Raw genomic sequence first — 19,692 nt, forward strand, 5'->3', positions numbered from 1 at the left:
AATCTCGGGGATGAGAGGATTTCCCAGAGTACCCGAGTCCCTTCCGCCACAATCAAAATGGCCGAAAAAGTCGCCATTTGCTTCCGGATGCCTCATTTAGCAGGAAAAGCCGCCACTCTTCGTACAGATGAGTCAATGCTTCGGTGGACCCCGCTGGGATAGATCGTGGTCGGGACTGTCCATAGCGGAAGTGTGAGGAATCTCCTTCGGTCTTCTTTGGCGGTTAGAGACTCGCGTGGCGGGAGAGCAGTTTGGCCGCACTCAAGATGGCGGCGTGAGCGTCCCAGGCGTCTCCGGGAGGCTCTTCCTAGGCTGGCGAAGCGCGCGCGCGCGTGCTACGCCCGGAGCTGCCTATCCATGGCTTCCTCCAACAACCCCTGGGACCCCGTGCAGCCCACGGCGGCGGGACTGATGTTAGCGCGAGCTCTCTCCGCGGGAGTGGTGTCTCAGGTGGGGCAGCTGGTTCTTTCCTTGCAAATAAGAATCGCCTCCGAGGCGGTGTGCGTCTCCCAAACAAGTGCCAAGCCTTAAGAAAGGAGTCTGTGCGCCAGAATGAAAGAAGCTCAGATTACTCATTCTCATGATTTGTAGGTGCTGCAGCTGGTTTTTGGGGGTCTTTAAGCACGGCCCGCCTTTTTCTTCCGGAATTACTTTGGGAAAGCAGCTTTCTCGCGATTTAGGATGTTGCGCTGATTCTGCTGCACGCTTGGTCATTTTGTTTCGAAATAAGCATGACAAACTTCGGCACGTCTGCGTGTCTACAGGAATGTAAATGCCACTCTGTTGTAACTAGGTCCTGTATGTTTTTTGATCCCATGAAATAAATGTGACGCAAAAAAAGTGTACTGATTGGAACAAAATGCGATTTGGATCTTCCTCTACCATAGACACTGTATTTATTATGTAAATACTTAGGGATATGTACTTCCACTGTGATTTATGTGGGAATTTCCACTGAATTTCATAAAGCGTCCTTATGATTTGAAAAGCTACTTTGAAAAAAAAAACGGACATGTTTGTAAGTAACCCTTGTGTCAGATCTGGTGCCATAGTCAATTAACTAGGAATTAATTTCTGAAAGGAGCAGACTATTTTCCTCTGTCTAAGGTTCCTAGATGTCTGGCAAAAGGAAGACATGTCATTTCATTTGATCTCATGTTTTTGCATCCAGCACGAATTGCTTTAAAATCTGGCTTTTTGAGTGTTTGTAATTTTATTATTTTGGACTATTTTCACAGTAGTATATTGTAAATTGTTTGCTTTTTTTTTCCTCATCTGTTGACAGACTCAGTGGTCTAGATTAGAATGATTTACATTACTTAATTTATTTCCTGATTCCAGCAATCAACTTCAATCTAGCCCATTCAAATTTAAGATTAATGTAATTTGTAGGTCACATGGGTTCTCATAGGTTTCTATCATGACCTTTGAAAATAAAGATTGTTGGAAAAATATTGCAGTTGAAAAAAATGATGCTGGAAGACGTAATGTTATATATATGTAGGCCTAAGTACATTTTTGCAGTTTTTGCTGTAATTTTTATCACCCATTCCAAGAAACGTAAAAAGTTACTATGTCCTATTTCTCTCCCCCCCCCCCAATTTGTCCCTTTCTCCAATTGTCCATTTTGTAAACCTATTTGTCCAACTTTCTGTTCTTTTATCATACAAGCTGTCTGTGTTTATTTGCTCCACTTGGAGAGTGGACACACTATATAAAGTGCACACCTAAGTTTTCTTATTCATTCAATAATGTTGCACCACCCTAATACATCATATTTTAAAAGATAAGCGATATATAAAACATTTTTCATAAATATTTGAATTGCATTCTGCCCCTCATTAGTAACCACTTATATTTTAATAGAATCCTTTGATTGTTGTTAGAATAACTTACTTTTCATAATAGACCTATATTTTGGTCAAATTACCTTTGCATGTTATTGCATAAGGTTGATATTCTGAGATATATAAAGAATTTTAGATTTTTAAGATTTTTAAAAGAAAAAAATGATACAAGAGTAATTTTCAACCGTAGATTTTACTTTTATAACAAAGCAACATAAAGAATAAAGCACTTAAAAGATATAGATATGTATTCTGTGTGTTGGTCTCTCCTAGTAAGTGATAGTTCAATCAGTTTATAAATTTTTAATTGTTTCAGAATTAATTGATCTTTATTTACAAGTAAATATTCCAAACTTCATGGTGTTTGAGTTGGTTTGTCTTTTTCTTTTCTTCTGCAGGGGACCCTAGATATATGTAGAAAACCATCTGCTTGTTTTACTTATTTCTCAGAAGCAGAACAAATTGCTGATCTCCAAGCTGAAGTCAGCCGGGTAAATAATATTTTAGTACTAGAATAAGACTTATTTTAATAAAAATGATGTGAAGTGTGAACATTTGTTCCATTAGTCACAATACCTTCTGTTCCAGAAGAGAAATCAGTTTAAACTTCTTTAATATAACATACGCTGGATCATGGAGAAAGCTAGGGAGTTCCAGAAAAACATCTACTTCTGCTTCATTGACTATGCTAAAGCTTTTGATTGTGTGGATCACAACAAGTTGTGGCAAGTTCTTAAAGAGATGGGAGTACCAGACCATCTTATTTGTCTCTTGATAAACCTATATGCGGGTCTAGAAGCAACAGTGAGAACTGGACACAGAACCACTGATTGTTTCAAAATTGGGAAAGGAGTCCGGCAAGGCTGTATACTGTTGCTCTTCCTATTTAACTTACATGCAGAGCACATCATGAGAAAGGTAGGGCTAGACGAATCAAAAATTGGAATTAAGATTGCTGGGAGAATTATCAACAACCTAAGATATGCAGATGATACCACTCTAAGGGCAGAAAGTGAAGAGGAACTAAAGAGCCTCTTGTTGCGGGTGAAGAAGGAGAGTGCAAAAGTTGGCTTGAAACTCAACATTAAGAAAACCAAGATCACAGTATCCGGCCCTCAATTCCTGGCAAATAGATGGGGAAGAAATGGTGGTAATGACAGATTTTATCTTCCTGGGCTCCAGGATCACCACAGATGGGAACTGCAGCCAAGAAATTAAAAGATGCTTGCTCCTGGGGAGGAAAGCTATGGCAAATCTAGATAGCATACTAAAAAGCAGAGACATCACCCTGCCAACAAAAGTGCGTATAGTCAAGGCCATGGTTTTCCCAGTTGCAATGTATGGCTGTGAAAGTTGGACCATAAGAAAGGCTGAGCGCCAAAGAATTGAGGCCTTTGAACTATGGTGCTGGAGAAGACTCCTGCAAGTCCCCTGGACTGCAAGGCGATCAAACCGGTCAGTCCTAGAGGAGATCAACCCTGACTGCTCTTTAGAAGGCCAGATCCTGAAGTTGAAACTCAAATACTTTGGCCACCTAATGAGAAGGAAGGACTCACTGGAGAAGAGCCTAATGCTGGGAAAGATTGAGGGCAATAGAAGAAGGGGACGACAGAGAATGTGGTGGCTGGATGGAGTCACTGAAGCAGTAGGCGTGAGCTTAAATGGACTCCAGAAGATGATAGAGGACAGGAAGGCCTGGAGGAACATTGTCCATGGGGTCGCAATGGGTCGGACACGACTTCGCAACTAACAACAACAACAACAAATATTATAATACCTGTGATGTTTTCAGAGAAAAAAAAGTATATTATAGGTCTATAGCAGAGGTCCCCAATCTTTTGGGCACCAGGGATCGGTTCCATGGAGAGAGGTTTTTCCACGGACCGGAGGGGGTGTGGTTTTGTGTGCTGCCTGCATCTCGCAGATGGGGCTTTGCTTCTTTATGCAGACCGGTTGCTGGCATGCCACGGCCCAGTACTGGTCCATGGACCGGGGGTTGGGGACCCCTGGTCTATAGTGTTTTTTTCCTTTTTTGTATACTAGTCCTTGCTTAGTGACAATTTAAAGTTAAGACAGATCCCCCCCTCTCTCCAAAGCTACTTATGACTGCAATACATATCCATGGTCATCTGACCAAATTTTGGGCACTTGGAAACCAGCTCACTTTTATGGCTGGTTGCTGCATTCTGCAGTCACTTAATCATGGTTATGATGGTTTTTGCTGGTTTCTAGTCTTTTTGGCTGATTTCTAGTCTTTTTGGCCAGTGAACTCTAAAGAAGAGGTATATAGTAAAGTAAACCATATGCAAAAATAAAAAATAGATATATTTAAACATTTTCATTTCAGTATATCAAATACTTTTGTAAAAATAATGGAGCATCATTTTAGCAGAATTCATGTAACTTTAAATAACTGCACAGAAATTTTAAAGGCACTGTTTCAATGTTACAGATTAATTTGGAGACTGAAGCCCTGCAAATGGAAAAAGATACAGCAGACATTACTCACCCATTTTATCTTAGTAAGTATTGTTAAGATTGCTATTTAACCTTTGAGGAAGGTAGTTAAGGAATTGGACGTAATATAAGACTTTGAGTTAATTTTGTATGTTCATACAATTGGAAAATTCTTTTTGTATTATTTGTTTTATACTTTTGTTGTCAGTATTCTCAGAAGTGGCTTGCAAGTAATTAGGACTAAGAGAAAGTCACTGGCCCAAAGTCATCCAGCTGTTGTCTGTACCCCAGGAAGGGGGTCATACAGTCACTTATACCCTAGGAATCTTTAGATTGGACTACTGCAACATGTTTTACAAGCATCTGGAAGGCCATCTGGAAGTTTAAGTGGTGGCACAATGTGGTGGCACAATCAGTTAGCAATACCTGTTTTTCAGCATATATGACATCATAGTTCCACAGGCTGCATTGGCCACCAGTATATTTCAAAGTGTAATTCAGTGTTGGCAGTCATTGTTAAAGCTCTTTGTGACTTGGGACTGAGTTACTTATGGGTTCATCTCTCCCTGATTATTTCTACCCATCCTATTTGATCATATATAAGGGCATGCTCTGAGTCCCATCCACCAAGGGATATGTTTTTATCAGTTTTCATATTAGCCATTCAGTCATATATTTGTAATGGCACTCATATAAATCTATTAAATATATAAATCCATAGTCTCCTGGCTTCAAATTGTGCCTTATCCATTAGATCAAACTGGTCTGCCAGGGTGCTTAAAAAATGCAGCATTTTTTAAGAGAGAGATTGTTACCTTTAGAAGCCTAGTGGATGCTGTAAGCCTCTTTGGCAATATTGTTTTGAAAAACAGCATACATTAAAATAATAATACAGGATATGGGATTGAAATACACTCCTTTATACCATGAAGATCAATTTGTGAGGATATCACTAATCGATTGTAAAGAGTTGCAAAGGAGAAAAAAGGACACTTCCGTTATATGAGAAAAAGTCCTTTTACGAAGTTGAATATAATTCCAGTGTGTTCTGTCATACTTGCTGTAAGAATTTTGGGATGGTATTCAGAAATTGAACTATCAATCCAGAGTAACATTGGAATGTACTAATTAGATTGTTCAGCAGTTGCCAGGCAAGCCCAGTACTTCCTGAACTATTATATAAATTATATAATATAAATCCTTTTTCCCCTCTTTTCTCTCTCTCTATATTACTTGCTTTTTAATTAATCCAGGTGCCAGAATTCATATTGGGAAGACTATGATGTAATGTAGTCTTTTTTTCTCCAAATGTTCTGTAATCGTGATGTACATTAATGCACCAGCCAGTTTTACTTTGACATTTTCTTTTTCATAGCTCAGAAGTGCCAGGCTTTGCAAGCAATGAACAGGCACCTGGATGCAGTGCTAAAGAGCAAACGAGCTCTGAGGCAAAGGCTAGTTAAACCACTGTGTCGAGAAAGTCTGCCTATAGAAGCTGCCTTCCATAGGTATCAATCGTCCTAATTTTGTATGTTTACTTAGTATTTATTATTGGTGGAATCTGTGAGAGTCCAGTGGAGTATGGGGCTGATAAAAGTGGACAGAAATACACTAGTATGCACAACTGTTTTTGCTTCTTTCAACATCCATTCACTCCTCCGAATTGACTGTATTGACTGCATTGGATTCACTATTTTTCAACCCACCCTTGCATTCTTAACATTTCTGCCAAACACGTTTCCCTGTAAAGTTTGTATTCATTCTTGCTACCTTTCCCTTTGTACAGGCGAATAATAATAATGTACAGTGACAATCTGCTGGTATTTGTAAAACACACATTTTTATCTTAGCTCCTGAATGAGAAGAACCCAAAGGCCTATTTTTAACATCAGAAAACAGCTTCTATCAGCTACATTTTATGGTTGTGCTGGATTTTTTATCAATTTCTCATTTAATCAAATACATAGTATGAAAATATAGTCTACGAGCACATCAAAGAGATCACTGGTGTGCATCATATTTTGATATTTATTGTGCTGTTTGTTTCATGGCACACCTTATATGGTTGGTATTCATTTTTACAGCTCTAAATAGTCTGGGCACATTACTTTAAACAACAGGTGTCAAACTTGATTGCATCATGTGACATCGCAACATTTTTTGCCTTTGCGGAGCCGGGGTGGGCGTGGCCTGTGTGTGATGCATCCAGTCCATGGACCGCCAGTTTGACACCCCTGCTTTAAACCATTACTGAGCCTATATCAACCCTCTTCTGTTTTGAGATCTGCCTTAGAGGCCCAACTCTCTGGCCCATCCCTGTTGAAGGTGTTAATGGCTAAGCTTTGGGAGAGGATCTTTCCTTGAGAAGTTTGACAATCTTCTCTGTACATTTGAAAGGGGTATATGAATACTTAGTTATTCACATTTTTACTTATTTATAGAAGCATTTGGTCTCTTTTTAAATAGTTTTAACTTAGATTTTGCTATTTAGAATTATTTTAAGCTTTTATATTAATACCCTGGTATGATTCTTCAGAGACTTTTGTTGAAAAAATAGAAACAAAAACATTTTTTAAAATTTTTCTCCTAAGGTTTTAGACATATTGATTTTTTTTGCAAAAAATAGGGTGTTCAGTCTTGACTGGGGTATATTTCAGGTTTAACAATGTTTATTGTCTTTATATAGTAAGTTGGTATAATTTTTAAATCCATGTTTAAATAGGGGAGAATTTAGAAATAAAATCCAAAGATTCTTAAAACTTCTCAAACTACTGAATATGGAATAATGCATCTTTGCTTGTACTTTAGAGATGTGGTACAATTGCTGGCACTGGCAGTAGTTTTTATTGAAAAATTAGAATCCCACTTTCTTACTATAAGAAGAATCCCTCAAATACCTGAAAATATTAGAAATATGGTAAGTAGCAAATATTTTAACATTTCACTAATAGTCTTTCTTTTTCCTTAAGGACAATTTACAAGTTCAGCTTTTTGGATAATACTAAGAACATCTTTATTTCTTAATCTCAAAATATAGTACCAGTCTACTACTACATCAGGGCTTTTCAAACTTTTCACCTATTGTATCACTTTTAGGATATGGCAACATCTGAGTACCACCAGTCGCTTAGCAAGGTGTCAAAAACTTGATGACCAAAAAAAAAAAAAAGAAAGAAAGAAAAAAGTGATAAAGTATAGGTAGTCCTTGACTTACAACATTTTGCTTAGTGACTGTTTGAAGTTACAATGGCACTGAAAAAAGTGCTCCCCAAGCAACAGCCGAGCAAGACACCTGCCTGCCCACCTGGCGGCGCTCTTCCTCCTGTCCGAAGTTTTCATTGTTGTGACCATTTCTGTTGAGGATCGGCAGTGGGGGTGGGGTGGGGGGTGTTTGGTTTTTATTCCCCCTGTCTGCTGGATGGTTGCAGCAGATTTTTGTCACTTCACATGACCCTGGGACACTGTGACTGTCATAAATACGAATCAGTTGCCAAGCATCTGAATGTAAATCACAAGACCCTGGAGATGCTGCAACATTCCAGCTGATCGGCGCTTGTTCAGAGCTCAGCAGAAGCACCAGGATCAGTGCCAAGCTCCAGCTGCAGCCTGGCGCTGATCCTGGCGCTTCCGCTGAGCCCTGAAAAAGCGCCAATCAGCTGGAAAGCAGCACTGATCCTGGCGCTTCCGCTGAGCTCTGACAGCCCTGCAGCTCCAGCTGTCTCTTGCTCAGGCTTGTGCGGTGCTGCCACCAATTCAGCTCATTCCCCTCCCCCGCTACCACTTTTCTAGGATGGTTGCGTACCACCTGCCAGGTTCCAATGTACCACAGGTGGTACCCATACCACTGGTTGAAAAGCCCTGTACTACATGATAGTTTTGTAACCTGAAAAAACATAAGGGAAATGCTTTGGGGAAATGCAAATTGCTACAGTACTTCATTTCATGCTATACTTCCTCCTGAAATGAAAAGATATTATTTTTTACTACTTTTCTTATTCTCAAACAGTGTATGGAATAAATTAGTATATATTAATAAAATTACAGTAGCTTTGAGCTTTTTTTAGCTTTCAAGATGTTGAAATCTTACCAAATACTATTGAAATATTTATTTTCATATTATATTACAGAGTAGTGCATTAGCAAAGATGGACTTATTGGTAACAGAGATCGAAGAACTGGCAGAACAAATCTTGGAGTGGAGAGAGAAACAAAAAGAAATCTTTGAAAATACACAACTGATTGCTGGATTAGATTGTTCTTTCAAAAGCATACGATAATACATTTATTTTTCTCTTTTCCTATTCCAAGGATAACAATTTTTTAATAAAATACACATGCATTTTATTCTTGTTTTCAGATGTATAACTATTTGCATCTAGATTCTGAAAGGAATATTTATATATGGAACTAGTGTTGTATGGAAACTGGTGGCAGATATTAAATTACTGAGAATTTCTCTTAAGTGCCTGAGGAATGTTTTAAGGAAAGGTTGTAATAACACTGTCTTAAATAACATCTCTTTTAGGTATATATGTTATTTTTAGCAAGCAAATAAACCAAATTTAAAAAGCTAACTTTGGCTTCATTGCTTATTTGATCCAGATGTCTGTCAATAACAGTTCAAAGTGTGAGCTTGTAAGTGAAAATGTCAACTTGCTACCTTGCATCCTCCTTCCTTTCTGCTCATATTGTGTTGGTGATGTATATTAAGAAATATGTTGTTTATTATAAAATCTGCAACAGCCACTATTTGAGATTTTTAGAAACCAGCATTTGTAATATATTTGGTTTTCGGAAACTAAAAATATGAGCTGTCTAAGGTTCACATAATACAAAAAGTCACAATGCTTAAAGAGTTCTATGCAGCTGGTGCTAGTGCACTCATCACCGCTGTAACTGAGTCCATCCACCTTACTGCTGGTCATTCTCTTCTCTTTTTTTCACCTTTCCCAGCATTACAGCCTTCTCCAAAGAGCTAGATCTTTGCATAGTGTGTCCAAATTTTCAACCCAATTATTTGTGCCTCAAGTGAGAACTCTGGGTTTTCTAAGATGAGCCCCCCTTTATGGATTACTGCCTTGTTGTGGCGAAGGGGCTTGCGTAACTCAATGAAGCTATAAGCTATGCCGTGCAGGGCCACCCAAGACGGACAGGTTATAGCAGAGAGTTCTGACAAAATGTGATCCACTGGAGAAGGAAATGGCAAACCACTCCAGTATCTTTGCCATGAAAACCCCATGGACAGTACTAAAAGGAAAAAAGATATGACGCTGGAAGATGAGCCCCTCAGGTCGGAAGGTGTCCAATATGCTACTGGGGAAGAGCAGAGGGCTAGTACTAGTAGCGCCAGAAAGAATGAAGCGACTGGGCCAAAGCCGAAAGGACGCTCAGCTGTGGATATATCTGGTGGTGAAAGGAAAGTCCGATGCTGTAAAGATTTTTTCTCCATAGGAACCTGGAATGTAAGATCCATGAATCAAGGCAAGCTAGACGTAGTCAAAAAAGAGATGACAAGACTGAACATCGACATCTTAGGAATCAGCGAACTAAAATGGACAGGAATGGGTGAATTTAACTCAGATGACCATCAGGTATACTACTGTGGGCAAGAATCCCTCAGAAGAAATGGAGTAGCCTTCATAGTCAATAAAAGAATAGGAAAAGCAATACTGGGATACAATCCTCAAAATGACAGAATGATCTCTATTCGAATCCAAGGCAAACCATTCAATATCACAGTAGTCCAAATCTATGCCCCAACCACTGGTGCTGAAGAGGATGAAATTGACCGGTTCTATGAAGCCCTACAGCACCTTATAGAATTAACACCAAAAAATGATGTCCTTATCATCATGGGGGATTGGAATGCTAAGGTAGGAAGCCAAAAGATAACCGGAATAACAGGCAAGTTTGGCCTTGGAGTACAAAATGAAGCAGGGCACAGGCTAATAGAATTTTGTCAAGAGAATACGATGGTCATAACAAACACTCTTTTCCAACAACCCAAGAGACGGCTCTACACATGGACATCACCAGACGGTCAACATAGAAATCAGATTGACTATGTGCTCTGCAGCCAAAGATGGAGAAGCTCTATACAGTCAGTAAAAACAAGACCAGGAGCTGACTGTGGCTCAGATCATGAGCTTCTCGTTGCAAAATTTAGGCTTAAATTGAAAAAAGTAGGGAAAAGCACTAGGCCACTCAGGTATGAACTAAATCATATTCCTGATGAATATACAGTAGAGGTGACAAATAGATTTAAGGAACTGGATCTGATAGACAGAATGCCATCCCAAAGAAAAAGAAATGCAAGAAAGCAAAATGGCTGTCTGAGGAAGCTTTGCAAATAGCTGAGGAAAGAAGGGAAGCGAAAGGCAAAGGAGAAAGAGAAAGATACACCCAATTGAATGCAGAATTCCAGAGAGTAGCTAGAAGAGATAAGAATGCCTTCTTAAATGAACAGTGCAAAGAAATAGAAGAAAACAACAGAATAGGGAGGACCAGAGATCTCTTCAAGAAAATTGGAGATATGAAGGGAACGTTTCATGCAAAGATGGGCATGATAAAGGACCAAAATGGCAGAGACCTAACAGAGGCAGAAGAGATTAAGAAGAGATGGCAAAACTACACAGAAGAACTATACAAGAATGAGCTTAACATCCCAGATAACCACAATGAGATGGTCACTGACCTCGAACCAGACATCCTAGAATGTGAAGTGAAATGGGCCTTAGAAAATCTGAGCAACAACAAAGCTAGTGGAGGTGACAGTATTCCAGCTGAGCTATTCAAAATCTTAAAAGACGATGCAGTAAAAGTGCTACACTCAATTTGCCAGCAAATTTGGAAAACTCAACAGTGGCCACAGGATTGGAAAAGGTCAGTTTACATTCCAATTCCAAAGAAAGGCAATGCCAAAGAATGTTCAAACTATCGCACCATTGCACTCATTTCACATGCTAGTAAAGTTATGCTTAAAATCCTACAAGCTAGACTCCAGCAGTATGTGGATCGAGAACTACCAGAAGTACAGGCAGGATTTCGAAGAGGCAGAGGAACTAGAGATCAAATTGCCAACATACGCTGGATCATGGAGAAAGCTAGGGAGTTCCAGAAAAACATCTACTTCTGCTTCATTGACTATGCAAAAGTCTTTGATTGTGTGGATCACAACAAATTGTGGCAAGTCCTTAAAGAGATGGGAGTACCAGACCATCTCATTTGTCTCTTTAGAAACCTATATGTGGGTCAAGAAGCAACAGTGAGAACCGAACACGGAACCACTGATTGGTTCAAAATTGGAAAAGGAGTCCGGCAAGGCTGTATACTGTCGCCCTGCCTATTTAACTTATATGCAGAGCACATCATGAGAAAGGCAGGGCTAGATGAATCAAAAGTTGGAATTAAGATTGCCGGGAGAAATATCAACAACCTAAGATATGCAGATGATACCACTCTAATGGCAGAAAGTGAAGAGGAACTAAAGAGCCTCTTGATGCGGGTGAAGAAGGAGAGTGCAAAAGTTGGCTTGAAACTCAACATTAAGAAAACCAAAATCATGGCATCCGGCCCTCTCAATTCCTGGCAAATAGATGGGGAAGAAATGGAGGTAGTGACAGATTTTATTTTTCTGGGCTCCAAGATCACCTCAGATGGGGACTGCAGCCAAGAAATTAAAAGACGCTTGCTCCTGGGGAGGAAAGCTATGGCAAATCTAGACAGCATTCTAAAAAGCAGAGACATCACCCTGCCAACAAAAGTGCGTATAGTCCAGGCCATGGTTTTCCCAGTTGCAATGTATGGCTGTGAAAGTTGGACCATAAGAAAGGCTGAGCGCCAAAGAATTGAGGCCTTTGAACTATGGTGCTGGAGAAGACTCCTGCGAGTCCCTTGGACTGCAAGGCGTTCAAACCGGTCAGTCCTAGAAGAGATCAACCCCGACTGCTCTTTAGAAGGCCAGATCCTGAAGTTGAAACTCAAGTACTTTGGCCACCTAATGAGAAGGAAGGATTCACTGGAGAAGAGCCTAATGCTGGGAAAGATTGAGGGCAATAGAAGAAGGGGACGACAGAGAATGAGATGGCTGGATGGAGTCACTGAAGCAGTAGGTGTGAATTTAAATGGACTCCAGAAGATGGTAGAGGACAGGAAGACCTGGAGGAACGTTGTCCATGGGGTCACGATGGGTCGGACACGACTTCGCAGTTAACAACAACAATGATGAGCCATTTGTTTGCTTTCTTGGGTATTTTCAAGAGTTTTCATTTTTATACTACTTAAGAAAATACTGCTCTAGTAAATGTAAGCAGCGAAACCTGAGAATATGCTGAGCATTTCCTTTCAGCCTAGACCTCCAGATAATTGGAAAAAGCCCGTAGGTCAGGTGTGTCAAACTCAATTTCATTGAGGGCTGCATCAGCATTGCGGTTGTCCTCGGGGGGCCGGGTAGGTGTGGCCAGGGTGGGTGCAGCCTGGGTGGGCATGGCTGGAGTGGGTGTGGCATACTGGGTGGGCATGGCCAGCTCTACATCGTTTGTGTCAAGGATGCCTGTGGGGGCCTGGGCAGGAGTGGGACAGATCTGAGGGTCTCTGGCAGAAGGGGGTGGGACCAGGGCAAGCTCCAAGGCATGGTCCACTGGAAGAGCCTGACGAAACCCCTCCCCTGGAGCCCATCAAGTTGGATATGTGAAGTAGGGCCATTTGCTGGCCACTTCCAGGCAATGGTGCATTTCTTCATTCCTCACAAAAGGTGACACCTCCCCAGCAGGCACCCAGGGGATGGGGCCGATGAGGCAGGGGCTGGTTCCTCACTGTTTCCAGACGGCCTTGTGGAGCTAAGATTGAATGCGTTTCAGCATAGATGGCCACCACAAAATTGTACATTGGCTCCCAGCCAGCCTGGGATGGGGCCAAGGCAGCGGGGGCCATTCCCTCACTATTTCCAGGATGGCTTTGCGGGCCACATGAAACCATGTCGCGGGCTGCATCCGGCCCCTGGGCCTTGTGTTTGACATGTCTGCCGTAGGTCATTGATCTGACTCCCTTGCTTTGTCCAGGAATCCAAATTAAACCATATCAGGCAGATGGCTATCCTATGTCTCTTAAGTCACTGGGATATTAACCTTGGTTTGATTAGCATTGTGTAAGTCTAGAGACTGATTTAGTAATTGTAAAACTATTGTTTGTTGTATCTGAAGACCCAAATATGGCATTAGGGTTTAATTCTCCAGTTCTGTCATTTAAAGCATATTTCAGCAGAAACAAATAAGGCCCTTGAAGGTAAACTTGTGATGTTCTGTGATGTGTGCTTTTTGTGGCAACAGTATGGAAGTGGATTGCCAACTCCTTTTTCTGGGACAAGTTTTTATCTTTCCAATTTAATTTATAGTGCTGGTATATTTATAGTCTTATTATCCAAGTACTAACCTAATTGACCCTACTTAAGTTTTCAGTCCCTACCTAGACTGACTGAAAATAGTAAAAAGGTAGCTTGTGACTAAGCAGATTTCTATGCTAAAATTCAATAGCATTCATATCCTCATGTTTGGGATTGCAATCTCAAATCCTAAATACAATTTAATTTACAAGTAATGAACTTTCCTCAAAAACTAAATTATTAGTTAACATACACATAGCTTCTTGAAAAGACTGGACTGTATTCTTTTAAAGAAAATTACAAAGATGTATCTGTGAAATCACCAGGAATTATGTTGAATTTGAAAGAAGCTTTATTTTAAGTGTTAAATATAACGGAAGTTTTAAAACAGTTTCTTTAAGTATTAGTGATCAGCAGAAAAAAAAATACTGTGTTGTGTTTCCTGAGCAAACCATAAATTAAATTGGCCGCACTCACAATAATAAAATACCACGAATGACAGGCTGCAACAGCAATGTACAGTCAGAAATCCTTCCTTTTGGAATACTGATATTTGTCACTAGGGGGCATAATTTATATTATATAACACTAAAACAAGGCTTGGTTTTACCTGTGATTCTTGGCTATTATATACTCTTATATAAAAATGTATTGTATTTTCTATTGTGTTTGTTGTGCTGTAACAGCCTGAATAGATTTGCAGAGAACTGTTTTTATTAAATATAATTAAAATTATTTTTGATATTAGTAATTAACTGTCATGTAGAATGCTTACTTTGGATTTCTGCTGCTTTAATTTGAACTTCACAGACTACTTACTGAATAGTTTTAAATAAAGCTGTGCAACTTGGTATTAACAGCAGATTGTAAAATAGAAATAACAGCAAATCAAACTGTCACAATCACCTTAAAAAGAACAATTATCTCCAGTTAAAGAAATTATCATAACAGATGGGAGTATCAAAATAATTTTATAGTGCAAAATGTACTTGGCATCTTCTAACAAATACAAGAAAGTGTGAAGTACTTAACCCACTGTCCCCTCATTTTTTTTTTTGAAGAGTTGGCCTCTGCTTTTGAGCTCCAGATCAATTAGAAACAGTGGTTGGTCCCAATAGTTATATCCTGTCAATTAAATGAAATCCTCCTTCAGGACCCTGAATGCTAACCTGACCAAGTCTATCTATCTATCAAACTTATATGCCACTCATCTCTCCTAAAGCCGACTCTAGGTGGCTTACACTCAATAAAACCTCAGTATAAAATATTAGTAACTTTAAATTTGATTTAAAAATTGACAAAGCTGGGGAGGGAGCAAGATGCACGTAGGGAGGAGGTGGAGTCTTATCATAGTCCATTAACCATCTCCAAGATGCCACTCCATTAGTGCCCAGGCTAGCTGGCAAAGCCAGGTCTTTGTGCCCTTTTGGAAAGCTGAAAGGGTTGCTGTATATCTCAACTTGGGGGGGGGGGGAAATGAGGTTTCAAAGGATGGAAGTCTCAATAGAACAGTCTTCTCTTGGGCCCTGCCAGCTGGAATTCCTTGACCAAGAGGGGTCTGTAGCATGCCTCTTCTACCAGCATGGGTGGGCTGGGCTAATCCCATCAGGGTGAGATGGCTCCCCACATAACCTGGACCTATGCCATGAAGGGCTTTAAAGATTAAGAACAAACTCCTTGAATTGGACTCAGAAGGAAACTGATAACCAGTGTTCGTGGAACAGCAGTGTTAACATAGACCTCCCAGAATGCACGTCTGTGAAACTGCATTTGTGCCAACTAATGCTTCCAAATACTCAAGGGTAGCCTCATGCAGAGCACATTGCTATAGTCCAAGCATGAGATTCCTGGGCTTGAGTGACTGAGTGCAGGGACTCCCAATCCAAGAAAGGATGCAACTGGTGCATTACACAACATTATGCAAAGACTCTCCTAACCACAACTGCCACCTGCTCTTTGAGCAGCAGTTGAGAGTCCAGGAGAACCTCTACCTGCCAATCTCTATCCCCCATAGATGAACATCACCATTTTTTTTTCTTGCTGCTGCAGCCAAGCATCTCAATTTTGATCACATGACTGCTGGGGTGCTGCGACCAGGCATAAATACCATTCATTCCACACCATCATTAACTTTGAATCAGCACTGAACAAATTATCCTTAATTTAGGACTATCTGTAGCAGTTAAATAGATTGAGGAAAAGAGACAAAGCCTTTTATAAGAGTGGGAAACATCATATGCAATCTTCAGATATATTGTTTATTTGAAAGGCAACAAAAATAGGTTGAGCACCTCAGTGAATGTTCAAAATATATACCTATTCATTAATATTATAGATGCAATAACTTTGAAGGTGCGTTATGAGTTATTAATTTTAACCTAGTTTTACATACTAGGTCAAACAACAGAATTAAATGTTAACGTGTGGCTGAACTGTATTTATGAATGACATGTTCTTGTTTACTATTACAAAATAATATTGTTATGTGTTCCTGAAAAGACTAATAAACCAAATCACTCTAAAATTGGTTCTTTATTGACACAGTGGGAAGACTGGGCAATATCCTGATATGATCTTGATTTCTATCTTCTTGTTCTTTGTGTTATTCCTGCTACGTTGCAGGGTCTGCAGTGATGTCAATTTCTGAGCTGTAAAATACAACTGTTTGCCAGTTTTTTAAAATTTAAATTTAATTTGCATTTTTGCCTTCTACTTTTATGTTTTTTCTTTTTGATTGTTTACAGGCTTTATTTCACTGAGTACTAAAAGCAATACAATTAATTTAAAAATTAAAAACATGACAGCAAAAAATACAAGACTTCTATAAATTTGCTGTTATCTAGAAATTAAGCAAATTTTTGCTTCCTTAAGTTTAGGTCTAGTAATTAATTTGAACATCTTCTGATAGAGATTTGGAATAAATTGAATTAATTCATATTCTAAAATCATATTTTAATAGACAATACATAATTATGTAAAGTTGATCTAAAAGTAATCTAGGGGAAACATACTATCCTCATGACAAACATGCATACATCTTAGGCACACCATTATAAAAGACAAACATTGTTTGATGGAATGCATGGCTAATAAAGCTATCTAGAATACAGCTTCAGAAATGAACAATGATATTTATTTAATATATTTATATGGCTGCCCAACTCACAGTGATTTCGAGTGTCATATTGACTCAGGCAGAGTCAATGGTTTACGGGGACATCTGATAAATAACGGATTAGTTTTCTGGCCACATTCATGAAATTAAGCCATTAATCACCATTCACATGGTTGCTGGGCCCTATACAGGGAGGATTTTCTCTGGAGTAGCAATTGGGCCAAAACCTAACCAGATTGGATTTAACACCCCCTTCCAGGACCACGATGGCCCTGGGTCAGAGGCACAGTGGCTAACCCGAGTCGGTGAAATTCCCTGGACAAGAGGGGTCTTAATCCACACGACGTGCTGTGCCAAACTAAGCAAACCTCGTTATAACTTCGGGAGCTAAGCGAACACTGATGCTCGCTCGCATCCTTACAAGTTGTCTCCGGTACTCGATCTAATAGTGAGGCAAACCGTTTATGTTCACCGTCCTTTTAAGAGCCTTTGTAAACCGAAGGCTTACAAGCCTAGGGACATCCTACTTCGCTGTCCTCCAAACGGCTGCTCAAACTGCTTGTCCGTCCCCCTTTCTTATTATATAGGTCAGCCATTTGTCCTCTTCCCAACCCCATTATAAAACGACCAGGTTGTAGCCGCAACGTGGTTCTGTCTTTCGAGCGAGCCCACGACAAACACAGCGGAATCAGGCTCCTCGCGTCGTTTTGTTCATTTTCCAGGGTGGGTCATGAGATCAGCAACCCAAAACTGCAATCTTTCCGCTCCGGGTAAAACCGCCCCAGCGTTTCTTCCTCGGCTTCAGCGCTAAGAAACGGGCCATTTTGTCGCCCATCCGAAAATCGAAAGGAGCCGAAGCCGCGAGGAGAGCCTGTGGCGCAAGCAGCCCAAGGCGCCCCTCCCCGTTTCCTCTGCTCTTGCCAAGCGGGCAGGCCTCCCCCCCAAAGAACGGGCGGGCGGGGTCGGGCGGCGGCGGCGCTGCTTTCTCCGCCGGGGGCTCTTCGGGGAGCGCTTGAGCAACGGCTGAGGAGCAGCGGGGTGATGTGGAGCCGGGGCTCGGACGGCCAAAGCGGCGCCGTTTCTCCCCGGGATCCGAGAGGTCATGGCGAACGTCAAAGTAGCTGTGCGAGTCCGGCCTCTCAGCAAAAGGTGAGGCACCGGCTTTGGAGTGAAAAGAGGGAAGCCTCGAACGCGTGGACTCGCGTCCACACGTGCCTGCGCCAGCTGATCAAAAGCTCGGCTTGAGTTGCTCAGCGCAGCTGCACCCTTTCTCCTCTGAGCTTTAGGGAGAGTAAGGTTTGCTAGGCTTGCCTAGGAGCCGCCGTTAGCTTGTGTTAATATTAAAGTGGGGTGCGTTTTGCTTCTCCACGTTTGGGAACGTGGGAAGTGAGAGTCTCAATGGATTGCGAGGAGGTCGGTTGCTGTTGAAGCGAGACTGTCCCTAAAGTGTAGCGTGCAGAAAAGGGAATTACCATACATGACCAAACAAGGCGAAGCCTGCTTTTGGTTAAGAAAACGTGCAAAGGCTGTGACAGCTAAGCAGAACTTAATGTTCAACCCAGAGCTACAAATATTCTCTTCTTTCGGTGCTTTTAAGAAATATAGTGCATTTTCTATATGTGCTTTCTAGTAATATTGAATACACCAAAACATTTTTCCCAAGATTTAATCTATGCTTTGTTTCTATGGAATACTTTTCAACTGTGTTTATAGTATCCTGAAACAAATGAGTGCTGTGTGTAAACCCAAACCATGTGATTAGTGGTCAAATGGGTTGTATGAAAATTGGGTTGTGTATAGTAAACCATGACTGAATTAACTATAAGTGTGTTATGTCAAGGCAATCTTATATCATCCTTGGGGATCTGTCATTGAAATCAGAATTATTAATTATCATGATTTCAGGCTAGATAACTAAATGTATTTCCAAGGAACATGAAAAGTTTTCCACTTTATGACACAATAAAATACCTTTGTTATTTGTGGAGATCCAGATCCTTAAAAGACTATTACCATTTTCAAAAATGAGAAAATGTGATTCTTCCATCTATCTTCCTTTGCTTGAATGGATGTTTTGTGAAATATGTCACATGTTGTCACAGTTTGAAACTGGGTGCTATTCATCAACTTCCCAATCATCTCTGCCCTGTTCTGTACATTTTTGTTGCTAATAATTTTATGTCATCTTTTCCATGCTTTTATAAGTACTGGCCTTATTTTTGAATACAGATAGCCCTTGACTTACAACAGTTCATATAGTGATCGTTCAAAGTTACAACAGCATTGAAAGAGTGACTTATGACCATGTTTCACACTTACAACCGTTGCAGTATCCCCATGGTCATGTGATCAAAATTCAGATACTTGGCAAATGACTCATATTTATGATGGTTGCATTATCCTGGGGTCATGTGATCACCTTTTTTTCAACCCTCTGACACAAAGTCAATGGAACAACAAAGTTCACTAACAGTTACTAACTTAACAACTGCAATGATTCACTTAACTGTGACAAGAAAGATAAAATGGGGCAAAATTCACTTAATAACTGTCTTGCTGAGCAACATAAAAGTTGGGCTCAATTATGGACATAAATCAAGGATTACCTATACAGTACTTATTTAGGCTCAGTTTGTTATTGTCAAAATATTCAAAAAGCAAGCAGAGTACCCTTTTCCCACATAGACTGAACAATTTCAGAATTCTTCTAGCGCTCACTTCCGCTGGACAGATTCAGTACTGGAGTGAATTATCCCATCTATTTCTTTTATTTAATAATGAAAGACCTTGTTTTTCAATTTAAACTATAGCTAATTTGAGGTTGACCTTACAATGATGAGTCATTTAACCCAGAGGTCCCCAACCTTTTGGGCACCAGGGACCAGTTCCGTGGA

At 40.3% G+C, this 19,692-nt stretch overlaps 2 protein-coding genes across 6 annotated transcripts in view; both read left to right on the forward strand.

Annotated features, from left to right (window-relative positions):
- Positions 1 to 108: 108 nt before the first annotated feature.
- Positions 109 to 8,878, forward strand: HAUS2 (HAUS augmin like complex subunit 2). The gene is made up of 6 exons (XM_039327703.1): positions 109 to 450; positions 2,246 to 2,338; positions 4,300 to 4,369; positions 5,680 to 5,812; positions 7,113 to 7,221; positions 8,432 to 8,878. Exons 1-6 carry the CDS (start codon positions 358 to 360, stop codon positions 8,579 to 8,581), a joined length of 648 nt encoding a protein of 215 aa, XP_039183637.1. The 5' UTR covers positions 109 to 357; the 3' UTR covers positions 8,582 to 8,878.
- Positions 8,879 to 17,782: 8,904 nt separating this feature from the next.
- The window catches only part of STARD9 (StAR related lipid transfer domain containing 9), a 113,087-nt gene continuing 111,177 nt past the window's right edge, over positions 17,783 to 19,692 (forward strand). For all 5 annotated transcript variants that reach the window (XM_039327819.1, XM_039327905.1, XM_039328000.1 and 2 more), the window contains exon 1: positions 17,783 to 17,947. In XM_039327819.1, the coding sequence (XP_039183753.1) occupies positions 17,901 to 17,947 (47 nt within the window). In that variant the 5' untranslated portion in view covers positions 17,783 to 17,900. The remainder of the gene's footprint in view (positions 17,948 to 19,692) is intronic.

The sequence above is a fragment of the Crotalus tigris genome, unplaced genomic scaffold, assembly GCF_016545835.1.
Source record: "Crotalus tigris isolate CLP2741 ecotype Arizona unplaced genomic scaffold, ASM1654583v1 scf7180000017545.3456711, whole genome shotgun sequence".
Classification (NCBI taxonomy): domain Eukaryota; kingdom Metazoa; phylum Chordata; class Lepidosauria; order Squamata; family Viperidae; genus Crotalus; species Crotalus tigris.

Excerpts from the sequence above, each read along its gene's own strand:
- HAUS2 (XM_039327703.1), top strand. The coding sequence starts at position 358 with ATGGCTTCCTCCAACAACCCCTGGGACCCCGTGCAGCCCACGGCGGCG. Across the intron at positions 4,370-5,679 it reads TACTCACCCATTTTATCTTA|CTCAGAAGTGCCAGGCTTTG; the intron begins GTAAGTATTGTT and ends TCTTTTTCATAG. Across the intron at positions 5,813-7,112 it reads ATAGAAGCTGCCTTCCATAG|AGATGTGGTACAATTGCTGG; the intron begins GTATCAATCGTC and ends CTTGTACTTTAG.